The sequence below is a fragment of the Cetorhinus maximus genome, chromosome 10 (genome assembly GCF_964194155.1).
Source record: "Cetorhinus maximus chromosome 10, sCetMax3.hap1.1, whole genome shotgun sequence".
NCBI classification, from domain to species: domain Eukaryota; kingdom Metazoa; phylum Chordata; class Chondrichthyes; order Lamniformes; family Cetorhinidae; genus Cetorhinus; species Cetorhinus maximus.
The window spans coordinates 32,978,085-33,002,992 of NC_135888.1; the positions used below are offsets into that span (position 1 = coordinate 32,978,085).

Here is a 24,908-nt window from a genome sequence, read left to right on the forward strand (position 1 = left end):
CCCTGCTCTTGCTGATTTACTAGACGTTACCATATCATTCTCACCTCTGTAACTGCACAGACATGAACATACATTTGCAGAGAACTCTAATAGAAATGTGAAGTGCAGAAGTGAAGTACAGGCTCTTTGAGGAAGCTTATCATCAGTTATGAAATTGCTTACCTGGTTTCTGGTGAAATAATGCATCACAGTCTTCTGCTTTGCTACTCTGCACCTAAATTCAGACAGACTCTCGTAATACAACTAGTGGTGAGCTGCACAGCCATTTTCTGGGGAGAGTTTTGCCCCAATATCTATGCTGTGCTTAGAAGTCCTGTTGCCTAATGACTATTGAGTTTTACTTTTACATCAACACAAACCATAAGCTCCTTTTCAATGATGTGCATATGTTTGTATGAAGACAGCTTTACACTTTCACCTTCATCCTGCCACTTCCATGCTCACTTCTCTTGCTGCCTGTCTAAAAATAGTAAACTGCAAACTTAAATAAGCTAGACACAGTATATATTATAAAGAATAACAAGTGTCTGGCAGGGAGTTTGAGACACTAATTCAATCTTGGGGATCTACTGATATTTATGGAATGTCCGAACTTCACTCTCACACAGTTTATGACGTATTCAGAACTGCTTGATTGAATTAACCCAATGTAACTCACTGCCAGCCATCTTACATTTACTACAACAAAATAATTTTTAAAAAAAGATTTAAAGACACTGTTCTGCATTTCGCAATATGTTTTCATTGTTATAGTGTGTCGTGTTCAATGTCGCACCCCCTTTACTGCCCTGTCAGATCAAAGAATAGCACATTCCACACTAATATGATTTCACGAGAGCCTCAAAATACAATTGTGTTGCTTACTGTACTGAATCCGATATGTCACTCCTGACATTGATGCAGGGCACGACGTAAAAAGCACAATGCCTGAACATCGTGCCCTTGTGTAATGTTGTGTTCAGAAATTGAACATATCTCATTGAAAGAACTTGCTGTTAGCCTCAATCAATGGCATATTGTTAAACTGACCAGCCTTAAAGCCACAAGCACACCGCCTCAGCAGCACAAAATCTGGAACTCTCTTCCCCCAAAAAGCTGTAGAGACTAGGTCAATTGAAAATTTCAGAAATAAGATTGAGGGACTTTTGTTAGTTAAGGGTATTAAGGGTTACAGAACCAAGGCAGGTAGATGGAGTTAAGACAGAGGTCAGCCATGATCTCATTGATTGGCAAGACAGGCTCTCTAATATAAAAAGGTCTCAAAGAGGTAACTGAAGCAGTGATATTCGGGCTGACCGTTTGAAATTTTAAAAAGCAGTAAACAACTGACAAGGATGTAGTTCCAATATTGCAACTAAGTTCAGTGCCATTGAGTTAGAGATCAGGCAAAATTGCATAGACTTCACTGTCCTGTCCCTTGTGAACCTCTCTGGGCCCCAAAATGAATCACTGAGCCTTCCCTTCGTTGAGGCATCCTTTCCCCAACCCAGACCATGATCTTCAGAGGCCCCTGCTGCTATCACCCCTATCTCCTCACCCAGTCACATGCCAATGACCATTCTCTCAGGTCCTTGATGCTACCCATGGTAGCCTTGCTGGAAAGTGGATCTTTCATGCTAGTTCATAATTGTATGTAATGCTTTCCAATTCCCACTAGCCCATAGACAATCAATATTTAGAGTCACATATGAAGAACACCGGCTCAGACAAGCTACTGAAGAGCCATGAATCTTCAGCCAGCAAAAGTCATCACTTTCAGGCAAGGAGGGAAAGAACCTGGGAAAAGGTGTCACACAGAAACCTGGGCCTGAATTTTTGCTCCTGGGTTGGAAGCGCAGAGTCAGGACATTTCCTGGCCACGAACCTGACTCGGGAAATAGTGGCCCCACAAGTTGGGATTTTCATTCGGTGGGATGTGGGGTGAAATGCAAGTCAGGCCGGGCAACCCCGGCTGCAGGGTGCGGAGGCATGTTGGGTGGAAGGCCTGCCTCAGCGCTGGCGCTGTGTCGAAGATTTAAGAGAAAGAATAAAATAAATAACAGTCCTCCAGCCTTCACTCCTTTGCATCCCCTCACACTCTCTATGCCCATCCATGCCCACCCATGCTACTTAATGCCCTCTACTGACCCTCATAGTCCCTCATACCCTCCATGAATATGCACCTGTACCTACCCCCATGGCTCCTCAAACCCTGCATGCCAAGCCATGCCCCCCTATCCACAGCTTTGGCCCTTTATAGCCCCTATGCCAGCTTAGTGCCAATTCATGCCAACCCATGCCCCCACCCAGTATCCACCATGGGCAAACCTCAGAACCCATTCTGAGGTTAAATAAAGTTTTAAGTGTCTATTTCAGACTTCATTTAAAAAAAAACACTCATTCATAAAAACCCATTCACTGCATTTATGTTCCTTCAACCACATCCTTATAAAAACAAACATTTTATTCAGGTGCTAATCCCTTTTTAAAACAAATACTGGAATTCATACTCCACTTCAAAGAGCCTATATCCATTTGTACCTGTCAATCAAGCTGTGAAGTGGAAGGTACCCCACTGTGATAATGGAAGTTTATGAAATCAGTCATGCTGCGTTAATCCAGTAATTATATCCCTCAGGTTTATGTGAAAAGACAGGGTGAAATGAAAAGCAATGATTTTTTTTAACACTCCACACAGTTTTTTCAAAGACTTAAACAGCAGGAGTTTTAAATGCCTTCACAATTGCTTATGACACTTCCCCATGACAGTTCCTTTGACACTTTTGACAGTTCCTCTTGACAGCTCTCTTGTCAGTTTCACTGAGTTTATGGGGCTGCAGTGGCGTAGTGGTATTGTCACTGGAATGGTAATCCAGAGACTCTGGGGATCTGGGTTCAAATCCCACCATGGCAGATGATGGAATTTGAATTCAATAGTAACCTGGAATTAAAAAGTTTGATGATGACTATGAAACCATTGCCGATTGTCATAAAAACTCATCTGGTTCCCTAATGTCCTTTAGGGAAGGAAATCTACTGCTCCTACCTGTGACTCCAGACCCCATAGCAATGTGGTTGACTTTTAAAAAGCCCTCTGAGTGAGGACAAGGGCATTAGAGACTAGCCAGTGATGCCCACACCCCTTGAACAAATGTAAATAAAAATGCACATTCATGTCCAATTTTAACAATCACAAAGGTATCCCGGGACCATATCCAATGGGGTACTCCACCTCTCCAAAAAGGTACCCATCTCTCCAAAGGACTCCCCAAAGTTCAGAACTGCTCCTACCAGGTCTAATCTGCACATGTCATGTTTCCCACTCCTGGCCATTGAAAAATCAGACATGACTGGAGGCAGCTGCTGTTTTATAAGGGCAACTGCCTTCGCAAAATGCGCATTTGTAAATCTTGACCCGGACCCATTCCAACCTCCACGCAAGTAGTGGGTGGCGCGTTCGGGGCCAGGACTTCCATCATTTGGCCTCTTCCGTCATTTTCGCAATGACAGAGATGCTCTGATCATGGAGAAAATTCAGGCCCCAGTGTAGCTTTCCTGGTCAATGTTCAGAATAATTTTCCTTACTGTGTACTTTGACCAGAGAACCAGCCTGTCATCTGACTGCTGATGGAAAACATACTTGTTTCTTAACACTATAAAAATCCTCCAAGTCTGCAAAAATATTTACTGCTTGTCCCATTTTTATCCATCTTTTTGCTCCTATGGTAGCTGTTTATTGTTCCATGTACAGCCAGCCATTCAGTGAAAAGGGCAGGTAAGCCGGTCACGGACTTGCCTGCAATCCTTGGCATCCTCTCCACTCCATTACTTAGCTGACTGGAAGCATCTTTCAGTAGCTGAAAGGGTGGATAAATAATCTGCAGAATTATATTTTACCATAAGTGGCACTAGAGTCCAAAAGGAGGACTGCGTTGTCGGGAATATCTGGTTTGCAAGCAAGAAAGTTGTTTTTCAGAAACTCATGCAATGTACTCACAGTCAGAGGCCAGTTTAATCATATCAAGGATCACAATAGACACAAGCCCTGTGATTTGTACATTAAACTCTACAAAGTTTTTATGTACCTCAGACATAAGAAGCCCTGATTTTAAGCCGCCTACATGTGGGAGTCAAAGTGGTTGGCAGACCGTACAGCTTGTCCCCACATCTACCCACTCCCCACCCCATAAGTGTGAGGATTCTGGGATTTTAACTCTTGGACCTCACTTAATGGATTGTTGTCAGACTTCTGCCCAAACCTGGCAGGATTCGTTACCTTTCCGGTGGGAGTGAGAGCGAGTTCAGACAGAGACCTTTGAGGAATGGTCACTGGCATGCAGTTTGGGGGGGCAGTCATCCAGTGGCGATCATTGTCAGGGGAGGGCGAAGGCAGCTGAGTGTAGGAGAGGCCTCATGTTTCATTATGGAGTCTGGAAGCCACAAACCCACTCCTCCTAAACCCAGAAGGAAACCTGAAATAAATTTGAAGCAATTATTTTTTGTTTGGTTTCTGCTGACCTCACCTCTGTCTACCGCTAACATTCACTTTGGTGCTGGGCATCACTCTGTGTGTGACAGACAAGATGGTGTCATGGTGAAAATGATGCCATTGAATCCCTGGACAGAATTTTTGGGTCGGCGAGCAGGGACAGGGGCCCGCTCGCCAATGCGTAAAATGACGCGCAGTGACGTCGGGCGTGCATCCCAACGTCATCGCGCATTATTTAAATTGTCAGTTCGGCGGGCGCACAGCCGATGCCCATGCGCGAAAGAGCGCAGGCCCCGACTCAGGGAATCCGCTCCCCCCGCCTGCACAGGGAGCGCACAGCGCTTCCAGGTGTACATCACGTAAAATGATGGCGCGGCCCCAATCAGGGGCTCCGATCGGGTTCATGCCCGCCCCCGCACAATCCCCCCGACGAGGGGAAATTTCTGCCCCCTAAATTCAAATATTAATCGTCTGTCTCTGACTGCTGAAAATGTGACACGTGAAAAAGGCACGTGTCAGGCACACACTGGGCACTGCTTGAACATCATTTAAGCACTAGCCTGTCCCATTCCTGTTGGCAGGCAGAGTTATAATTAGGCCCTTTGGACTCAAGGGTGTGCAGTAAATAATGGGATTAAACAGACACTTTAAGCACAAGATGTACAGTATGATTATTAAGTATGGAAGAAATGTACACGATTAAACATTCATGCCTCACAGCCACCATAAAAGCTGTTTTATTACAGCTAGCACCTGCAAGGAAGGTGCAACTCAGAATTAACCTGAGGCTGTGTCTGAATGGTACTGTGGTGTGCATAACTTAAACCTGTAAAACTCTCATTCATACCAAGAGCTGGAACCATCAAGCTAGAACCTATTTGGAGGCTCAAATGATATCATTAGGTGGAAGAGCAAAGTGGCAGGCGTTTATGAATGCTCAGTGAACCTCAAGATTGCATTACAACCATCAACTCCTTCCAAAGGAATTGGGGATGTTTTTTAAATTACAATCGTATTAACTTGTTTGCAGCAATTGCATCTTTGCTAACTGCCTGGCATTATGATAGGTAGATGGAGATTCTAATAATTTTATACATTTTTCTTTCACTCTTAGCCACACATAAGGGTCAATTTTAACTTTCCATCCCCATGCCAACAAGAATTGGCTCATGGAGGATTAAAATAGGGGCAGCTCCTGTTCACCGGCCTGCTGCATTCACACTAATCTCAAATATTTTTCCTCTTTCGTTTCAGCCTGATGCAATTTTAAAATAATGCAGTGTAAGAATATCATTTATCTGTGTATTAAATAGTAGAAATTTAATGCCTTTCAAATTTGGCCTATCTTGAGATGCACCTAATGGGTGGTAGAACTTGTCAAACAACCACAGAAGCAGATTTTCCATTCACAAGCCATAGATTCATACAGCACAGAAGGAGACCATTCTGCCTATCATATTTGTTCTGGCTTTGAAAGAGCTATCCCATTAGTCCCACTCCTCTCCTTTTTCCCCATAGCCCTGTAAAGTATCCTTTTCAAGTGTATATCCAGTTCCCTTTGGAAAGTAATTCTTGAATCTGCTTTCAACACCCTCGCAGGCAGTGAATTCCAGACCATAACAACTTGCTATGTTGAAAAATGCATTATTTGAGTCTGTGTGTGGTGGGGCGAAGCAGAATTTTCAGGTCAGGCTGAGTTCCAGGAACCATCCAACTTCAGGGAACATTTCTATAACACCATATTTAGCTGCTGTGGCAAGTTTGCATTGCAGTAGACTCTGTCAAGTTCAACTCTTGCTGCAAGGTTTGTTCTGAAAAGTAATTGTGCAAGATACTGACGTGATGCAATTCATCATTTCACCAAATTTGTTATCATGCTCTCCCTCTGTTTACTAACCTGGAATGAGAATGAGTGTGGAGGCAAAAAGACAGGAAAGGCAAGATTTTGCAAATGCTGCTGAAGGACTGCAGCTGCTTTGAAAATACAGCTCAGACAAAAGGCATTTTTATTTAAAACTCCAGTGTAAAAAGTTGGACATTGCTCAATCCTGGGTACCAAATTTAAACCAATAGATTATGAAAATAAGTTCTGAGACTTGTGTGTCCATTCTTCCCTGATCTAAAACAATTGGGTGTCATGGTAAATGAGCCTATTTGTCGACCACTGCTCTCTAATAATAAACCTGTTAAAGCAAAGGGCAGCGGATAAATATTTGGTTTAATGTGAAGCTGTGCCCAGATTCTAGAGGCCAGCTGCTAACTGAAATTGAACTTTGGAAAATTAATTCAAGTTCATAACTTATTTCTTCAACTCAACAAGTGGCCACAATTTCAAAAAATGCTGGATGCCATTTTTTTTCAATGGTGGCAAAGCAGATGGAAAAAGGTACAGTTCGGTGCCCACAAAGTGCTTGTGTATAGAATTCATGTTTTGATCTTGCAAGCATTGCATTTACAGATTCAAATGAACGTCAGCAGAGACAGCAGAACATTTGTTTGTTTCTCACACATTCACCAACCCCGTCTGCACCCCTATGTTTTCTCTGGAAGGGGATAATTCAAATGTGGATTCCTTCAAGACTAAACAGTGTGTTAATCAAAATGGAAAATATGTACGTACAGGCAGCCCTTGGACATACGGCACAATTGGTTCCTGAAAACCACGTCTTAAGTCAAAACGTTGTAACTCGGAACTGATTTTCCCATAAAAGCAATGTTATAAATGAGGGAATTGCTTCCTGAACCAAGGCCCAATACCCTATTTTCACCAAAAAAAACAGAATTTTCTACTCAATCAATTATAGATGAGTAATATAGCAACATTAATATATTTATGTTGTAAATAGCAATCATATTGACATTTTAAAAATCACATAAGCTAAAAATACATATAGAAATATAGTACAGTGCTATACTAATGGCATCGGAACAGCAACTGAATGTCTTGTGTCAGGGAGATGGGCGGCGCAGAACGTCGATGTGCACATATGAACTTGTTCGCTGCTGTGACGTTGTAAAGTCGAAACCAACGTGGAAAGTCAAAACAGGGTGTCAATTCATAAACGTCATAAGTGCTGTTCTCAAACGTCATAAAGTCAAGGACTGCCTGTGTATGTATAGCAAAAAACGGACAAGTAAATTCTCCTGATATGGTTCAGCAATTTGTAATATTTACGTGTTCACACCCAGTCTAAAAATGTACCAACCACTGTACCTGTGTGTCCAAGTACGCTACAAACTGTTTACAGACTGGCAAGTACCTGTGAAAAATGTGGATATGCATATCTATGGCCAGAGGAAAGTGATGCTTGTGTAAACTATACATAAACCTTTGTGGATCAGCAAGGATAGTATTGCACAAGGTATTTTCCCCATCATGAAATGGAGCTGTTTAGAAATATCACCAAATTAACCAGTTGATCATCGGTGTTTACGACACCTGACCAGGATAATATTGCAGCTGTCCACCAAATGCCTCAGGAGAGTTCCATTGAAAGACGGGGAAACCAGCATTAGTGCCAAACAAAGACAATGTCCATTTATTGTGTTTCTTTCCTTCTGTTCTCAGCGATGTAAAGCCTGGCACTTTGTACACGTATCATGTGGCAGTTGTCATGGACTCTGATGAAAGTGAACCTTCGCCAGAACTGAAACATGTACATGGAGCTGCTTACTGTGGAGATGGATTGATCCAAAAGTAAGTTTACTTAAAGTAAGACAAACTCTGGGTGATCTAATTTTAAACTGTTCAGCTGCCTAATTAACAATGTTGGGTTTTACTTTCCAAATATTCAGATGGGCTCCATTTGGACTGGTTGACCCAATGAGGTTGTGGTACAGAAGATCCCAGGTTTAATGCCTGGCTTGTGCAGCTCAATGATGGAGGCTATACAATTGGCCCATTTCATGCCCAGACTCCTAAACTCATTTGGTCTTGTGGACTAAGCTCCGACAATACTTCAGAGCCTGAGCTACCCAAGCATCAATCCTTAAAGGGACCTCTGCTCAAAAAAAAGACCCCAAAGCATCATTCAACTTTGTTCTTTGTAGAGTTGCAAGTTGAAAGAATGCTTCTCCAGACTTCACAGAACAACTCCGAGGCATTGCCCGACAGCCTTCGCGCTCCGACTGCAATCACTTTCCCCATCCAGGATTTACCTGCTGGCTTAGCGCCATCCACAAATTTGTTGAGCCTCGACATATACCTGCAGCTTACTGAATCATGGAAGCATTTCTCAAGGATGAAATTAGATTGGTGCTTGGGCTTTTCTGCTCGATGCTGCCCACCCTTGGAATCAGAAACAAGCTGGGGGCTCGAACAAATTTAGCTCTCAAGGTTTCACCTCCTCTGGTAGTTAATGCAGATATATCCTTATTGTAGAGGCCATGATGGCATAGTACCTGCACAGTTTTGTGACACGGTGTCATTTCTACTTCTCTGGAGAGGCAACAGTGCTCTGCAGAAATCAAGTGCCCCTGACAATGCAATTCCCTCAGCATTTTATAGTGATTTGAAAAGGTGAGATATACAGGTCCATTTGGCATTAGAGAATAGCATAGCAGCACAAATGAAAAGGAACTAAATGGGTATGATGAGATGCTGATGGCATGAATTAATGAATATAAGATCACGTCATCCTAAAGACAAACTTGGACGGGCAGCAGCACTGGCTGGCGTTTTTAAGGGAGGCATAAGAATTTATCGGCATAAGTGAAGTTCAAATAGGAATATTAGTTCAAGAACTGTATATTAAATTGGAGTTTGGCCTTCAATATATTCATTCGATGAGTCAGATAATCCTTGATGCCACAGCTTCCAAAATCTAGAGACAGAAATGGTTTATTAATCCTTCCCCGACAAATTTTATCTTAAGATAGTATTGAAGTGATGGAACACAGAATATCTAGGAACTGAGAAGATTCCTGGATATGACCACTTACGGTGATGGACTGCCAGCTGGTTACATTCACTGGCTATTTATCCCATTTCTAGTTATCTTTCCCATAGCGGCCGCCCGTCCACCATCATAAGTGAAAAACATATAGGGTCAGCATAACCATCGCATTGCAACAATTCCCTCATCTGTAAATTGTCAGTCAATTTGAAAATCACAAATTCTCAGCAAATTACTCTTTCATGGTTAATAACCACACTTGAAATCATTTCTTAATTTCAGCTTCCACTTGATTTTGCTATTTATTTCTGTGCAATTCCTCTAATATCGGCATCACCAGTGCAAAGGATCAGGGCATGCTAAGTTTAAATTGAGGCAAATTGAGTTTATGTGACCTTTTGTGTTACTTTTAAAAACATCACGCGGGAGCAAGCCCCACCCACATAGCTGGCCACCTTCCCCAGGATGAGATAATTACCACTGGGAGTTTCCGTTAACCTGGTGCTTGTTCACAGGCCTTAGATGAGGCTCTAAAAATTAAGGTGGAAACTTTGCGCAGTCTTTTTCAGTAATTTAGGGCGAAATTTTATGGCAGCGGGATTTTACATTCCCGACGAAGCCAGTGAAGTTTAGAATGTCTCACCGCATTTTACGGCCCCGTTTCGGCAGGGACGGGGCCGTAAAATTCTGCCCTTAAAATCGGGATGTTCACAAGTGGTGGATTGACACAAGGAAGTAAAGGCATATTTTATATGGTAAATCCATTTTCAGTTGCGCTAATCAGACTTTACCAAGTTACACTCTGAACACTATTAAGGAATGTTTTGAATCAATTAAAAAGTATATATATTATTAAACTTGCCCGACTGTACTGATTCATAGCAGATTTTGTGCTCGATGATATGACAATGAGTTTGAGCAAACTCAGAGAGAAAAACTTTTCCAAATTTAATTTATTGTACAGAACATAGGAATTTAACAAAGGAAGAAAGAAACAGGAATAAGCTTTTTGTGCTATTCAATGAGATCATGGCTGATGGTGCTGAAAGTGGAAACTCTGCTATCTCTCTGGCTGGTAATGCCATGTTAACTACGCACATGGTTATTAGTGTGAAATCAGTCCCCAAAATCAGGGGATTAAGAGATATGTCATGAGTTCCAAATCTCAGATCTTTTAGGTTGTTCCACTGTTTGCCTTGTGCAAACAACATCTTGCTCGTAGTCTCCCATTACTTCTAAGAACTTGCTGCATTTGTACATGAATTGCCTATTAAAGTCGCCAAAGGAAGTCTGGCAATTAACAGTGTTAGTACCATTGTAACAATGTGATGATGGTTAATGTGGCACTAATCAACTTTTCGAGCCCCAAAATTAAACAATTTAAGTTATGGCGCCTCATTTCTTCAGACAATAAATTATTCCTAGTGGTTTTAAAAAATGTCAATTTTAAAAAAAACCTTTACTTTTCCTTTCTGTCTCTTTTTTTCTTCCCTCTTAATCCAATCTTTCTTTCCCTCTCATTATTTCTCTTTTTGTGACAGTGTTGACTCCATTTCACCCTCCTTCTCAGTCATCCCTGTTCCTTTGTCAATCCTTAAATCTCATTAGTTAAGGGCCCATCATTCACTGAGATCCCAGATGCCCCAAAGCCCTTTCTACACCATTATCAACTTGCAAATTCCAACCAGTTTCGGCACAAAAACGCTTTGAACTGAAAGGTGCGAGAAAATTTCTAACGGCAAGATCCAGCGCATTAATCCAGCCAAAAGGTTCAGAACTACTCAAGGATATCTCAACTGGTTTGCTCATTAACTGAATTCCTGAATTAGTGTAAAGCCATCTGCATAAATAGACAAAACACACATATATGTATGATTTATGTGTAGACAGTTAGATAGATAGATGGATACATACATACAAACACCTGTATGTATAAGGAAAGGTGGCACTGGTTTATACTGTTCCATAGTTTGTGATTGATCTCTGTTGTCTCTCATCTTCCAGAGCTGGAAGAAATGACCACATCTACCATGTAATATTCTGAAATGGTTCAATAACTACCATTTGGCGGGTAGAATGAAGCCTGGGGAGCCTCTTTTGGGGGGTTGGCAATCAGGTATTTGTTTAGGAGATTACCATTATCTCAGTGCCTTATTTTAAATTAGGAAATTTTAAGAACATTAGCCCAGTCCCAAGAGTTGAGCGAGATTTCAGATGTATCTGCGGAAGATTCCGGCCCTCCTCATGAATTGGTAAATTCAGGTTGATTATGGTATGATTGTTATCATGAGGTGTGTCTCCAGGTATTAGGTGCAGTTATATCTGCCACAGGATGCAACCCATTGAGTGGTTGTTGATTTTAGCAATCTACTTCTGATTCATGGTGCGACTCTCAACTGTGCATCCAAAGGTTTTGTACTTGAGGTGCCCATCCTGACTGGTGACAACACTCAGTAGCTGAGTGTAGCAGTGTGACAGTTGCTCTTCAAAGTCTGCAATGCATTTGCATCACCAGGTCTTCGGATGGGGCTCATTTAACTGTGATATTAAGTGCTTCTTTGGCCACACTGCTATTTTGGTGAAAGACTGTTAACTAGGTTTTGAAGCTGTTGGAATGGAGCTATTAGTATTGAAAATATTCTGCCATTAACTTGAGATCAACAGAGAGGGCCTGGCCTATGGTGGCCAGGTTGTTACTTTGTGTTATGAGGACAATATTGTCACCATAAATTAACATGCAGAGTTGTGTTAAGTATGTCTGTAACATAGCTGCTGAATAATAAAGGATTCAGCATAAATTCCTGAGTCAAAGCATCATTGAGGGTGAGTGCTCTACTCATCTGATTTGATAGGACATGGTATTTCACTCTTACCCATTAAATGGTGACTTGTGAAACTTGGACAATTATTGACAAAATGCATTGCACCCAGTGAGCCTCTCAGGCTCTCTACAGTCAAATAGTAGCCTTCATCCACTGAGCCAATTTTGGCACCAATTAAAAATGTCTATGGCTTTAGGAGCCAAAGAGTGTTGTTGAATTGGCAATAAATCAATAAAATGTGACTGGTTTTGGAACCAAACTCCTCTTCAGTTCAGAGTCAAAACCACTCAAAAGTCTCATGCTAATTTCCCTGCCTTACTTGCCAGGAAAACAAACAATGATAGGAGTGTTTTGACTGACAATTTAAATAACCATTTACATGGAGGGTTGTTATGTCAATCATGTTCTTTGTTTAAGACACTTGCTGTAAATTGCAAGTTTATTGGAGGTAAATACTTGGCACCAAATAGCAAATGAGTTAAGCTCCACAGTGGCTGGACACATGTCACCAAACCCAGGCCACACTGCTTGTCTAGCATATTGGTAGGGTTTATACACAGAATTCTTGTAGGAAATGATCAGAGGTTGTTCTGCAAAAAAACAGCAAAATGTCAAAAGAGTGTCATGCAATAATTAAATCTATAGAGAACACCACAGGAATTGTGGATGCCAAGAGCTTTTGCTATCATTCATATACAATAATTACTCATATTCATCCTGTGATATGATTCCAGGGATCTGGGAGAAGAATGTGATGATAAGAACAAAATGAATGGTGATGGCTGCTCTAGTTTATGTCGTCAGGAACCATCTTTCAACTGTGTGGGTAGGTATCCTGTCACATAAGTCATTGGCAAGTTAATGAGAACATGCTCCTTTTCATTCATTGGCAAAGTTCAAGTTGTTTAATGGCTCAAGGCATTCAGTTAAGTTCTTTGTGTGTACGAATATATTTCAGATGCAAGTGATCTACTCTGGCACTTATTTAAGAATCCAACCTATTGAGGACCAACGATGACTGTGATTGTATTTTGACTTAATGTGAACCGAAAGCAACATTGTGCTGTTTCTCAGTGTCTATCCATTACCTCCTAACAAAAAGTCTGTATGGCCTTTAAGATATCCTTGATCACAAGCATATTTGGTATAAAAATGTATGATACCTGAGTTGAAACTTTATGTTATGAAAGGAAGTTTATTGGAGAAAAAAATATATTTTTTACAGAAGGAAGCACAATGGTAGAGAAAAAATCAAGCTCTTTAAAAGTGTAACAATTTAATTGGTTATTAGTGTATGTTTAGATTTCAGGTATTATGCAATGTAATTACTAACAACATTAAATTTATCCATGGCTTTGTAAAAAGGCATAGTGGGGATCCTACAAGTTATATACAAAGGATTACAATGTGGAAAGTTAAAGCTTTCAATTCTACTCATAACTCTGCTCTCCCTTTACATTTCCAGACAGAATTGGTTTCCTATGAATCAGCAATGCAACCATGATTCAAAGACAGATACTGCTGTAATCCAGTTGTCTTTTTTTTTCCATCTCCCTCTAATTAAATTATATCTAATCAATATATTCTGGCAAGCTTTACATTGAAAACATGGTCTTGGTTGGACAGCTCAGCCTGGCATTCCCAGAAAATGAGCTAGCAATCTCCTTGTCAATTCTCTTTTCTCTTGATGATTTTTGACCAAGCATCATTCAGGAGTAGATTCCACTTATTTCTATCAGGAGCTGCATCTCCCTTGTGTGTGCGCCATAATCCATTCCTAGACCAAACATTTCTCAAGTTTCTCCAAAATAACACTTAGTCCAAATGCAAACCTGATTCAAAGACTGTTTTACATCAATGCAATATGATGTAATTTACTCACCAGCAACTCAGTCAGCCATGTTGACCTAGATAAGTGGATTAACCTGGAGCACGCTAATCATTTACTGCTCTATTCTAGTTTTGGCAGCCATGAATAATTTTTTTGTGACCAACAGAATTAAAGATTTTTAATCGGTGTTTGCTTTTACACATTAATTAAGTGACATCTTCCTTCTTTTTACTATATTTAAATGCTTCACTTCTGAGATTAATAGACATCAATTCTCAAAAAGACTTTCCAAATTTCTGTACTGAGACATGGTATCACACTTGTCTTCCTATGTGAAAAAGACCTTCAAGTCATGGGTTCTATGGGATCTTTTCCTCTTCTCAGGTTGGGAGGTTTTTTTTTTACATGAAAGAAAGAACTCCTGTGTCCTGCCAATTAGTAATGTTCTATTTAATGTAGAAAATCTTTTATGTGGTTAGGACTGTGTGCCAAGGGTACACTAATCGGTGATTTAAAAATGAAACTGGAATTCTTGCTTTATCTCTGCCAGTTTTCTTCTCTCTTCTCCCGCTAGGTTCCAAAGGCTACATCTGCCTTCCGCTACCTCAATAAAATTGCCATTTTTCACACACAAGCCTAGATAGCGAGTGTCAAAAGAGTATTCACAGTGGGTGTCAACACAAAACCCAATCCTGCCTCATACATGCCCAATTCCTAGAAGGATGTCACTGGATAGCAATCAGGCGCAGAACCCTTGGTTCATATTTCCCCATGACTAATTCAGGGCCACTAAGACCAATTATTGTGAGCTTCCAACTCTTCAAATGATAGCACCTAAATCAGGATTAAAACTCAAGTCCACCTGGTCTGCATGGCCCAGCTCAGTGCTAGGCAAGACTCTCATAAATTGAGCCATCAGGGGAATTTACACTACAATTGACGTTGAAAAGGTCAGCAGTACCCATCTATTATTGTTAGAACATACAATATATCAATTGCCCTCTCACAATCTTAGTAAGAACCATGACATCGTGACCCAAATGTTCTTACTAATGGATTACCTAAGTGCGGTTTCTAACTTCCTAAATTTTAACCATTGAGATCACAGAATGCTCGTAGCTTCAATTTGTAAATTAATTCATGGGATGTGGGTGTCACTGGTAAGGCCAACATTTATTTGCCATCCCTCATTGCCTTTGAGAAGGTGGTAGTGAGACACCCTCTTGAACTGCTGCACTCCATATGATGATGGTACTCCCAAAGTGCAGTTTGACCCAGTGACAATTGTAGGAACAACATAATATTTCCAAGTCAGGATGGTGTGAGACTTGGAGGGGAACTTGCAACAGTGGTATACCCATCTGTTTGTTGCCCTTAGATGCTAGATGCTGCAAGTTTGGGAGGTGAGATTGCCAAGTTGCTGCAGCACATGTATAGATGGTACACATGGCAGCCATGGTGTGATAGTGATCAAGGGAGTGAATATTTAAGGTGGTGAATGGGTTCCCAATCAGTCTTGGTATCTTCCATATTAATCATTGTAGAAATTGAGTTTGCTTAGTGGTAATAATTGAGGCCACTGCATGAAACTAACTAGAAAAAATATTGAAGGGTCATGAGGACTCGAAACGTCAACTCTTTTCTTCTCCGCCGATGCTGCCAGACCTGCTGAGTTTTTCCAGGTAATTCTGTTTTTGTTTTAGAAAAAATATTGACTTTGTAAGACAAAAATGTACATGAAACTTGGGTGTGGAAATAGTTTGGTATCATGAGCCAAGCACAAGGAATATCCACTGAATGGCAGAAAAACAAATCTACATTCTTGGATTTTCAAATAGCCCCTTCAGACCAGTTATAGAACTGTAAAAAATGTACTCCAGTGTTTACAAATACCTGACTAGTTCAGTATTTACTCATATAACACTACCAGTGAGGACAATAGGGAAGCAGTACAAGGCTATAATAAAACAGCCACTTATATAAAAAAAACACTTGTCCACACATCCTCAATTGCAGTACTCAAACATTATTTTTAGTCAACTCGCATCAGTGTTGGCATAAAATCTGAAGCACAAAGGAGCAGGGGAAGCAATTTAAGTACAAGGCTAGCATGACATTTACACGAAAATCAACTTCAAGTTTGGTTTGAAAACAGGAAGAGAGGATGAGGGACTTTCATCAGTGCTGTAGACTTTGTGAACTTTGCAGTGCTCCTCCGATTCAAAACAGATTATATGAATAGGAGTTATTACTGATACAAATAGGTAAATGAAAGTATTTAACACAAGGATGACTGCTGACATAGATAAGTCTGTATCCTGCAAATCTGTTTCCTGTCATGCAGTTGACTTTAATGGTTTATATTTAGCATATAGGCGCCTTTTCACAGCAGGTGACTGAATTGCACATTCACTTTTGTGAGTGGAAAATCTCTTGGTACCATCGAATGCTGCACCAAGCAGATCAGTGACGGAATATATCTGCTTTTACTTTCAGAGGAAAACACAAGAGTCTAAAGCAGGGTTTACTCGCAACATTATGCTCACAACATTAACAAAAATAAAATACTTGTTGCTTTACTCAAATGTACATAAAAAATCGCCTCAAAGCAGGAGAGACAGGAGCCTCGACTGTCAAATTGGGGTAGATTGCTGTTGCCATTAAATCTCAAATGTTTTCATTCAGTTTTTAATTCAGAGCTGATTTCATGAACTTTAAAATGTTCTGCAATACCAAAACTGTTGGTCCAAAGATTTCTTCCAAGAGTGGCCAATTTGCAGTTTTTATTAAAAAAATAGGCAGAATTATGGTTACGATCCCCAAGTTACCAGTTGAAGTTCTGTAAGCCTTGGTAGCAAAAATTGAATTATCTTATTCCTTTGCCACAAAAAGGGGGCCTGGGAATAAAGCAAATTTGAAATATTTAATTTGATTCCTCGCACTATTCAATCAGGTGGATTAACACCTTATTGTATTTTGTTGGTACATAGTTTAAATGTTAAATTATATCATCACAACACAATGACCGGCTAATCCTTCTGAGTTAAATCTTCAGAAAACACTTTTTATGTGGAAGGAAACTAAGTTTGTATTAAATTCATTAAAAGCAAATAAGTACTATTACAATATGCACAGTAAAATAAATTCCCCCTGATTTTAGCCATTTGTCCCTGATTTTTGGGCTTTTGACCTTGATTCCCCCAATTTGCAGGTTGAGAGGTATGGCCATAAGGAATGACTGAAAATGAATGGGCAAGCAATTTGCTTTTGTTAAGGATTTCTGGAGGTAAGTCATTTTTGGCAGCTTGTTTGCATTATGAAGTTTTTTTTTTCTCCAAGTTTAATTGTGATTTTTACTTTCCAATAATACCTTCATAACCTTCCTTCCTAGCTTTTTTTTTCAGAAGCAGATTTATAGATTTCTGCAAAAGGAAAACAAACCTTTCATGGTCCGAAGCAAAAGCTCTAAATAAAAGGAGTGTGTTAAACAGCAGGGACTGAAATAAAGAAATTCATAGGAGTTTTTATTTTGTTGACCTGTACTTAATTTGTTTTTTTTTTCTCTACAGATGAACCAAGCAGGTGTTATTTTCATGATGGGGATGGCGTGTGTGAAGACTTTGAGAAAATGACAAGCGTACGGGACTGTGGCCTCTACACTCCCAACGGTTTTATGGATCAGTGGGCCAATAACGTCACTGTCTCGCACCATGATGATAAGTATTGTCCTGGATGGGTGACAATTGGTCACCCAGCTGCAACAAAGGTAAGGAAAATTTTAAAACCGCACTTTGGTACTTGGTGAACATAGCCTAGAACTGGTCACTGGTGATTGCAGCAGACCCAATGCTTAAGGTGTTCATTCGGTCATCACTCTGTCTGCTCTTTTTAAACAGGCACTAGTTAGGCAGAAGCATGACTTCATGTTTCTTCTAATATAGCTAAGAAAAGGTCGTCATACAAAAGTGCTAAACAGATGCAACCCCAATGTGCGACTGACTGAAACAAATGCAGAGGTTGCAGGGCAAATATTAGTACAATGAAGCAGCAAATGTTCCTTTTCATTTCCAAATTCCAGTGTAGGAAGTTTTTATTTCCATTTTAGAACAATGGTTCACAGTGATATTGAGTTGTGAACATGATGTCGCCAGTTTCAAGAAATCATATTGCTGCATTATCCATAATCCTTTTATTTTCAACATTTAATGTTTCTGCATGTAACACTGAGTGATGCAATAAGATAGTTGTTAATCGTTTCATCTCTTCAATATTTTACACAATGAGAGAGCTCAGTGAGTATGTCTTTGTAAAACAAAGGGTCCAATTTTGATTTTGGACAGCTTTAAAACAGGTGACAACAAATAGGCAGCCCGCTTTGCATCTTTCCCGATTTTTGTTTGACTGTTTTTATAAGAGCAGCACAATGGGACTAATGGATAGCTTTTCCAATGAGTCGCCATGCACACAATGGGCCAAATGTCCTCTTTCTGTGCTACAAGACCCTATACAGTAATTCTATGAAGTCAATGGAAATAAAAGTTAGGGGGAAATGTAAAATGAGCTGCAAATTTGCTATATTAGAAAAGTCAAAATTACCTTGATTCCAGTAAGTAACTAAAAGCCCTGCTTCAGAGTTTGATTTAATATTGATCATTATTATCAATCCCACAAGACAGAGTTGGGCTCACACACTATGGCCAGGATTTTCGGCTCGACACTGTCACATGAGGGGGCATGTCTTAAAAATTTTTCTTTTCTTTATTTAGATTTTTAAAACTTAAACTAATCTGCCTGAGGCACAGAGGTGCCTCAGGAAGATTTCTGCATTCTTTCGCGCACATGCACGAGAGAGCGCAGGCCCCGACTTAGGGAACCCCACCCCCCGCCCGCACAGGGAGCGCACAGCGCTTCCGGGTGCATGTAACACTGGGCGGGCCTTAATTGGCCCGCCCATGTAAAATGGCGGTGCAGACCCGATCAGGGTCGCCGATCGGGTCCATGCCCGCCCCCGCCTGCCCGCACACAACTCCCCTATGTATTAATAACAAGATAAAACATATTTGAAGAATTTTTGTACTTTCTTTCCAAACAACTTCCACTATCAGACTATCCTGGGCCAATACTGGACACTGCTACTTTTACTAACTTTATTACACTGAACCTTTGTACTTTGTCTGCAAGAGCTTTCCCCTCTAGTGTTCATTTCCTTTGTTAAGAATAGTTTTTCTGCTTGGTTATTCTGATGATCTATGCTACTGTCCTCTTGCTGAGTGCTGAAAGAAGACTGCCATTTTTAACGTGAATCAAATGTTCTCCTTTATGGTGCTCCCCAGCGAACCTCTGCATCCAGCAGGAATACATTGAGTATGAAGATACTGATATCATCAGGGTTCACACTTCAGGTGCAAAGCCCAGAAATTACCATTGCCCAACATTCTGCCATACCTTTCAAACAGTGCAGTACTTCACCTGCTTTGCAATGAGTCAACTGCACCATTTTTTGCTATGCTGCTAGTGCAAGGGGTATCAGCCTAGTGGATCTCCTTTTACCTTCTAAGGTAGCAAATGATTTCCTTTGCATAAGTTTTTAAAATTTGAGTCCACTGACTCCAGATATTATCATTGCAATCACTTGTTACAGTGGTAATATTGCCACGTAATATTGCTTCTATTGATACTATGTCCTCAGGAAGAAACTGCCTCAAAAGCCACATTCAAGTGATCACTGACATATGACTCTCCAGAACTAAGTCACGGTTAAAAATTTCAGTTCTGCCCTTGGGTAAAGTGAACAATTTGAGCTAAACCTATTTATATGAAAGACAGTTATCACCTACTCAGCAAGTCTTTGTAAAAAACTTAAAACCTTCAAATGTTTAAGCCTGTTTCTTGCTGAGAACATAGTGTACTGAAACGTGTGCACTAATTCACTGGTACATTTAGAAACTTCATGGCAATAGTTCGATAAGAATAAGTCAATTTCTAAAAAGTCTAAGTTTCATAAATATAGGAAAATAGCATTCTTGCTAAGTATGAAAAGTATGAAAAACATGCCAACCCATCCTATTATTACATTTTCAGTAAGGTGTGTGGTACTTCCTATTTTCTACTTTCTGGAATATCATCTCTAATTCTCAGCTGCTATACATTAAGAAAATGTCTCTACATGTTCAAGGCCACTGATAACGTAGTTCTCAAGGTTATTACATAGGATATACAGCACAGAAACAGGCCATTCGACCCAACCAGTCCATGTTGATGTTCATGCTCCACTTGAGCCTCATCCCAACTTTTCTCAGCTAAATCTACTGTTGAAATCATCTATTTCCTTCTCCCTCATATGCTTGTCTTGCTTCCCCTTAAATGTATTTTTACCATTTGCTTCAACCACTCCCTGTAGTAGTAAGATCCACATTTTCACCATTCTTTGGGTGAAGAAGTTTCTTCTGAATTCCCTATTAGATTTCTCGGTGATTATATAGTGGTCGTTTGGTAGTACAGAACTTGAGTATTGCTGAAAAGAAGAGACTTGTCCAAGCTTTTCATCTTGAACTCATCAGGACACTCACAAGAATAGCAATATAAGGGGGAAAACAACAATTTATACTGTATGTGAAGAGAGTGCTGATGGGTTGGCAAGTGGCATTGCCCTTGAGAAACCAGCCAGCTTGACCCTGATTGGTAAAGGCATTGCCTTGAGGAATGAGTCAGTGAATGGCTGTCACTTATTTTATTCAGCTGAAACAGGCGCAGTGTATGTACATGTTCTTTCCGTCTGCAAAGAATGTGGCCCTTTGTATTAATATATGTAGCTTCCAGTAACACAAATGCACCATATTGCGAGCCCGACTGACAATCTTAAATTGGTTGTCAGTGTAATTCTTAGTACATTCAGGATTATTTAGCAAATGTTGTCCAATCGCAGAATCACATCTAATGTTGGACATTGTGTTTTGAGTCTGGTTGGGTACATTCTGTCCCCTGCCCATTGTGAACAGTGGCTGGAACATGCTGTATGATACGATCCACCAGTCTTTGGGATGTATAGTCTATATACCTAGCATCACACTGGCACTGAAATTCAATACCACATTGCTCATTTGTGTGATAGGAAGAACGTCTTTTTGACTTGACGGCAGCATCCTGTTAGTGGCGAATACCACTTATGTTGCTACTGCATAGTAGCAGTGTGAAACAGCTAGCTTCACCTGTTGTTCAAATTTTTGAGATTCTTTGCCATTCCAGGGTAATCTGAGGTTGATTGGACACTTTTCAGGGCAGAAAATGATGGCCTTAGGTCTGTTCATGAGTTTGTATGATATACAGCACAAAATGATCTGACCAGCGTAACCATTATCCTGCAGGATGCATTTGATGCACCCTATTTCTGCATCAAGCTTGCATGATGAGCAAATGGTGCGGGCCCTACTTACAAGGTTGCTGGTAAGACCAATCTTATAGCATGTGGAACTGTAAGAATTGCGCAGTTGAATTCAGTTTTCATGACACCATGTACACCCAAATAGATGGTGTTGCCATGGGACCCCCTCTAGGCCCAGCTCTCACAAACATCTTTGTGTTTGTGGGTTCCATGAGAAACATGCCTTTGATGGAATCACACCTAACCTCCTACCCCTCGCATATTTCCAATATGTTGATGATACGTTTGCTATATTTAAATCCACAGCTGCATGTAACAATTTCCTTACATGTCTTAATGGGCTCCAGCCTGTGCTCAAATTAACCTTTGAAATGGAGCAGTCAAATGAACTTCCCTTCCTTTTCTTGACGTACTAGTTGAGAAATCTGCCAGGGGATTCTCTACCACGGTCTACATCAAGTCTATCTTTACTGGTCAATTATATGTACTGGGAATCTTATTGTTCCACACATTCATTCCTCAAGGCAATGCCTTGACCAATCAGGGTCAAGATGCCTGGTTTAAATTTCAAACAATGCTTGGCAGTTAACTGTTAGTCACCATCAGTGGTTCATTCTCCATGGCAACACCACTTGCCAACCAATCAGCACTCTTCACATACAGTATAAATTGTTGTTTTCCCCCTTATATTGGTATTCCTGCGACTGTCCTGATGAGTGCAACACAAAAAGTTTAGACATGATTATATAATATTGATTGCCTCCAGTTACGTTCTTCTACACAAGAGGAAACATTTTGTCTCTATACACTCTGTCAAAACCTTCCATAATTTAAAAAAACCTTTATTAGGTCACCCCTCAGCCTTCTTTTTCAGAAGAAAAGAGATAAAACCTGTCAATCCTTTTCTGATGCGTATACCCACACATCATGGGCAAAATAATGACTACAATTATGGACACCAGAAGCAATTCCAATTGAAACTTTGCTGCATTGTGATATTTAGAATTCAACATTAGTTTTGGAGTATATAATAGAATGCAACTTGAAGGAAATTCAGTGAATAGTTAGAAATATCTAAGCATTGAGTGAACAGTAAATTCATTTTTTAATATTCACTCTTGGGATGTAAGCATCATTGGCAAGGCCAGCATTTATTGCCATCACTAACTGCCCTTGGAGAGATGGTTGTGAGCCACCTTCTTGAACTGTTGCAGACCATCTAGTGTAGGTACACTAACAGTGCTGTTGGGAAGGGAGTTCCAGGATTTTGACCCAGCGTCAGTGAAGGAATGGTAATAATGTTCCAAATCAGGATAGTGAATGATGTGGAGGGGAACTTCCAGCCACCTCTGCTGCCCTTGTCTTAGGTGGTAGGTGCTGTTGATGGAGCCCTAATGAGTTACTGCATTACATCTTATAGATAGTCCACACTGCTGCCATTGTGCACAAGTGGTAGAGTAAATGTTGAAGTAGTGAATGGGTGCTGATCAAGTGGGTTGCTTTGTCTTGGATGGTGTCAAGCTTCTTGAGTGTTTTTGGAGCTACATACATCGAGGCAAGTGGAGAGTATTCCATCACACTTCTGACTTGTGCCTTAAAGATGGTGGACAGGCGTTGGGGAGCCAGGGGATGAGTTACTCATTGCAAGATTCCCAGCTTCTGACCTGCTTTTCTAGCCACAATATTTACATGGCTGGCCCAGTTAAGTTTTTTGTCAATGGTAACCCCTAGGATGCTGTTGGATGTCTATGATATACTTTTAGCCCTTACCATAACTACAACCATAAACTTATCTTGGTGTTGGTACTTTTCATTGGGATTTGATAATTTGAAGATTATCGATGCCAATTGAAAACAGAAAGAGTAAATTAAGGTTACATAGCCTTGCCTCTTCCTCCTCCTGATTCAGAATCTCCAATTTTGGATCCCTTAATTGACACATTGGGCAGGATTTTTCCGGCCCCCCCACCCCCACCACTAGGATCGTCCGATCCCACCGAAAGTCAATGGACTTTTGGCTGGGCCGCCAATTCTCCCGCAGTGGTTACCACTGCGACAGGGCCGGAAAATCCCGGCCATAACTTTAACACCGCTGGTATAATTCTTTCCTCAGTTTTCATGCTTCAGATCTCCTGCCTGCCAGTTCACTATCTTTCTCTTTTGTTTAAATGAAGCATGTCAAGCAAATTAAAGTCTGGCGTTCCGCAGATAAGAGAAGAAGTTGTTACAGTATCAGTACAGGAACAATGATCCAATCAGTGCTATTAAAAGAGCTGGAGGATTTGCTAACTGTATAAATACTATTGTTATTGGTGCTGGCGGACAGAGAACATGATAGGATTTTACAAGTCTGAGAAGTTACAGCAGCATCTGTCGCATTGAGAAAAGTGTGAGCATCAGACACTGGCACACAAGGGGACATTACAGAGAACAGCACAGTGTCAGAGGAATCAAGTTATGAGAAAGGAAGGAGGGAATTGGATTACTCAATTTAGGAAGATTAGTCATAAAGTCTTTACAATGCAGGAGGAGGCCATTCAGCCCAGCAAATCCATGCCAGCTCTCTGTCAAACAAATCAGTCACTCCCATTCCCCCACCCTATCCCCATAGCCTTGCAAGTCTATTTCCTTCAAGTGCCCATCGAATTTCCTGTTGAAATTATTGATTGTCTCCACTTCCACCACACTTGAAGGTGGTGAGTTCCAAGTCATTAGCCATGGCTTAGAGCTCTATCAGATCTCCCCTCAACCTCCTTTATTCTAAGGAGAATAACCCCAACTTCTCTAACCTAACCTTGTAGCTAAATTCCCTCATCCCTGGAACCATTCTGGTAAATCTCCTCTGCACCTCCTCAAGGAGCCTCACATCCTTGTTACAGTGTGGTGACAAGAACTGCATACAAAACTCTAGTTGTGGCCAAACTAGAACTTTCTAAAGGTTCAGCGTAACTTCCATGTTTTTGTGCCCAATGCCTCTAATTATAAATCCAAGATTCTACATGCTTTGCTAACTGCTTCCTCAATATGTCCTGTCATCCTCAAAGATCTATGCACTGAGAAGAGATTTCAGAGATGTGCTTATATCAACACTTGGGTTGGACTGGCAGGGTTGTGTAAGCTAAAACATTGGCATCAAAGAATCATTGAAATTAGAGCACAGAAGAAGGCCATTACGGTCACAGGTTTTATGTTAGTTCTGGAATCATTAAAGAGAAAGGTGGATACAGTGATGGGGGACTGTAGATTTGTTTAGATGAATGATCTAGAATGGGCTTGGTGAGGAAGAGTAGAAATTTAGAAGAAACAGAGCTCAAGGTGGGTGGCATGGTGGCATAGCACTTAATGCTGCTGCCTCACAGCTCCAGGGACCTGGGTTCAATCCTGACCTCAGGCATCTGTCTGTGTGGAGTTTGCATGTTCTTCCTGAGATTGCATGGGTTTCTGCCAGGTGCTCTGGTTTCCTCCCACTGTCCAAAGATGTGCTGGTTAGGTGGATTGACTACAGTAAATT

At 40.7% G+C, this 24,908-nt stretch overlaps 1 protein-coding gene across 2 annotated transcripts in view; it reads left to right on the top strand.

Moving 5' to 3' along the window:
• Nucleotides 1–24,908, top strand: part of pappaa (pregnancy-associated plasma protein A, pappalysin 1a) — a 314,646-nt gene that overhangs the window by 93,973 nt on the left and 195,765 nt on the right. For both annotated transcript variants that reach the window (XM_078550327.1, XM_078550328.1), the window contains exons 8-10: nucleotides 8,037–8,165; nucleotides 12,920–13,011; nucleotides 17,586–17,782. In XM_078550327.1, coding sequence (XP_078406453.1) covers nucleotides 8,037–8,165; nucleotides 12,920–13,011; nucleotides 17,586–17,782 — 418 coding nt within the window. The remainder of the gene's footprint in view (nucleotides 1–8,036; nucleotides 8,166–12,919; nucleotides 13,012–17,585; nucleotides 17,783–24,908) is intronic.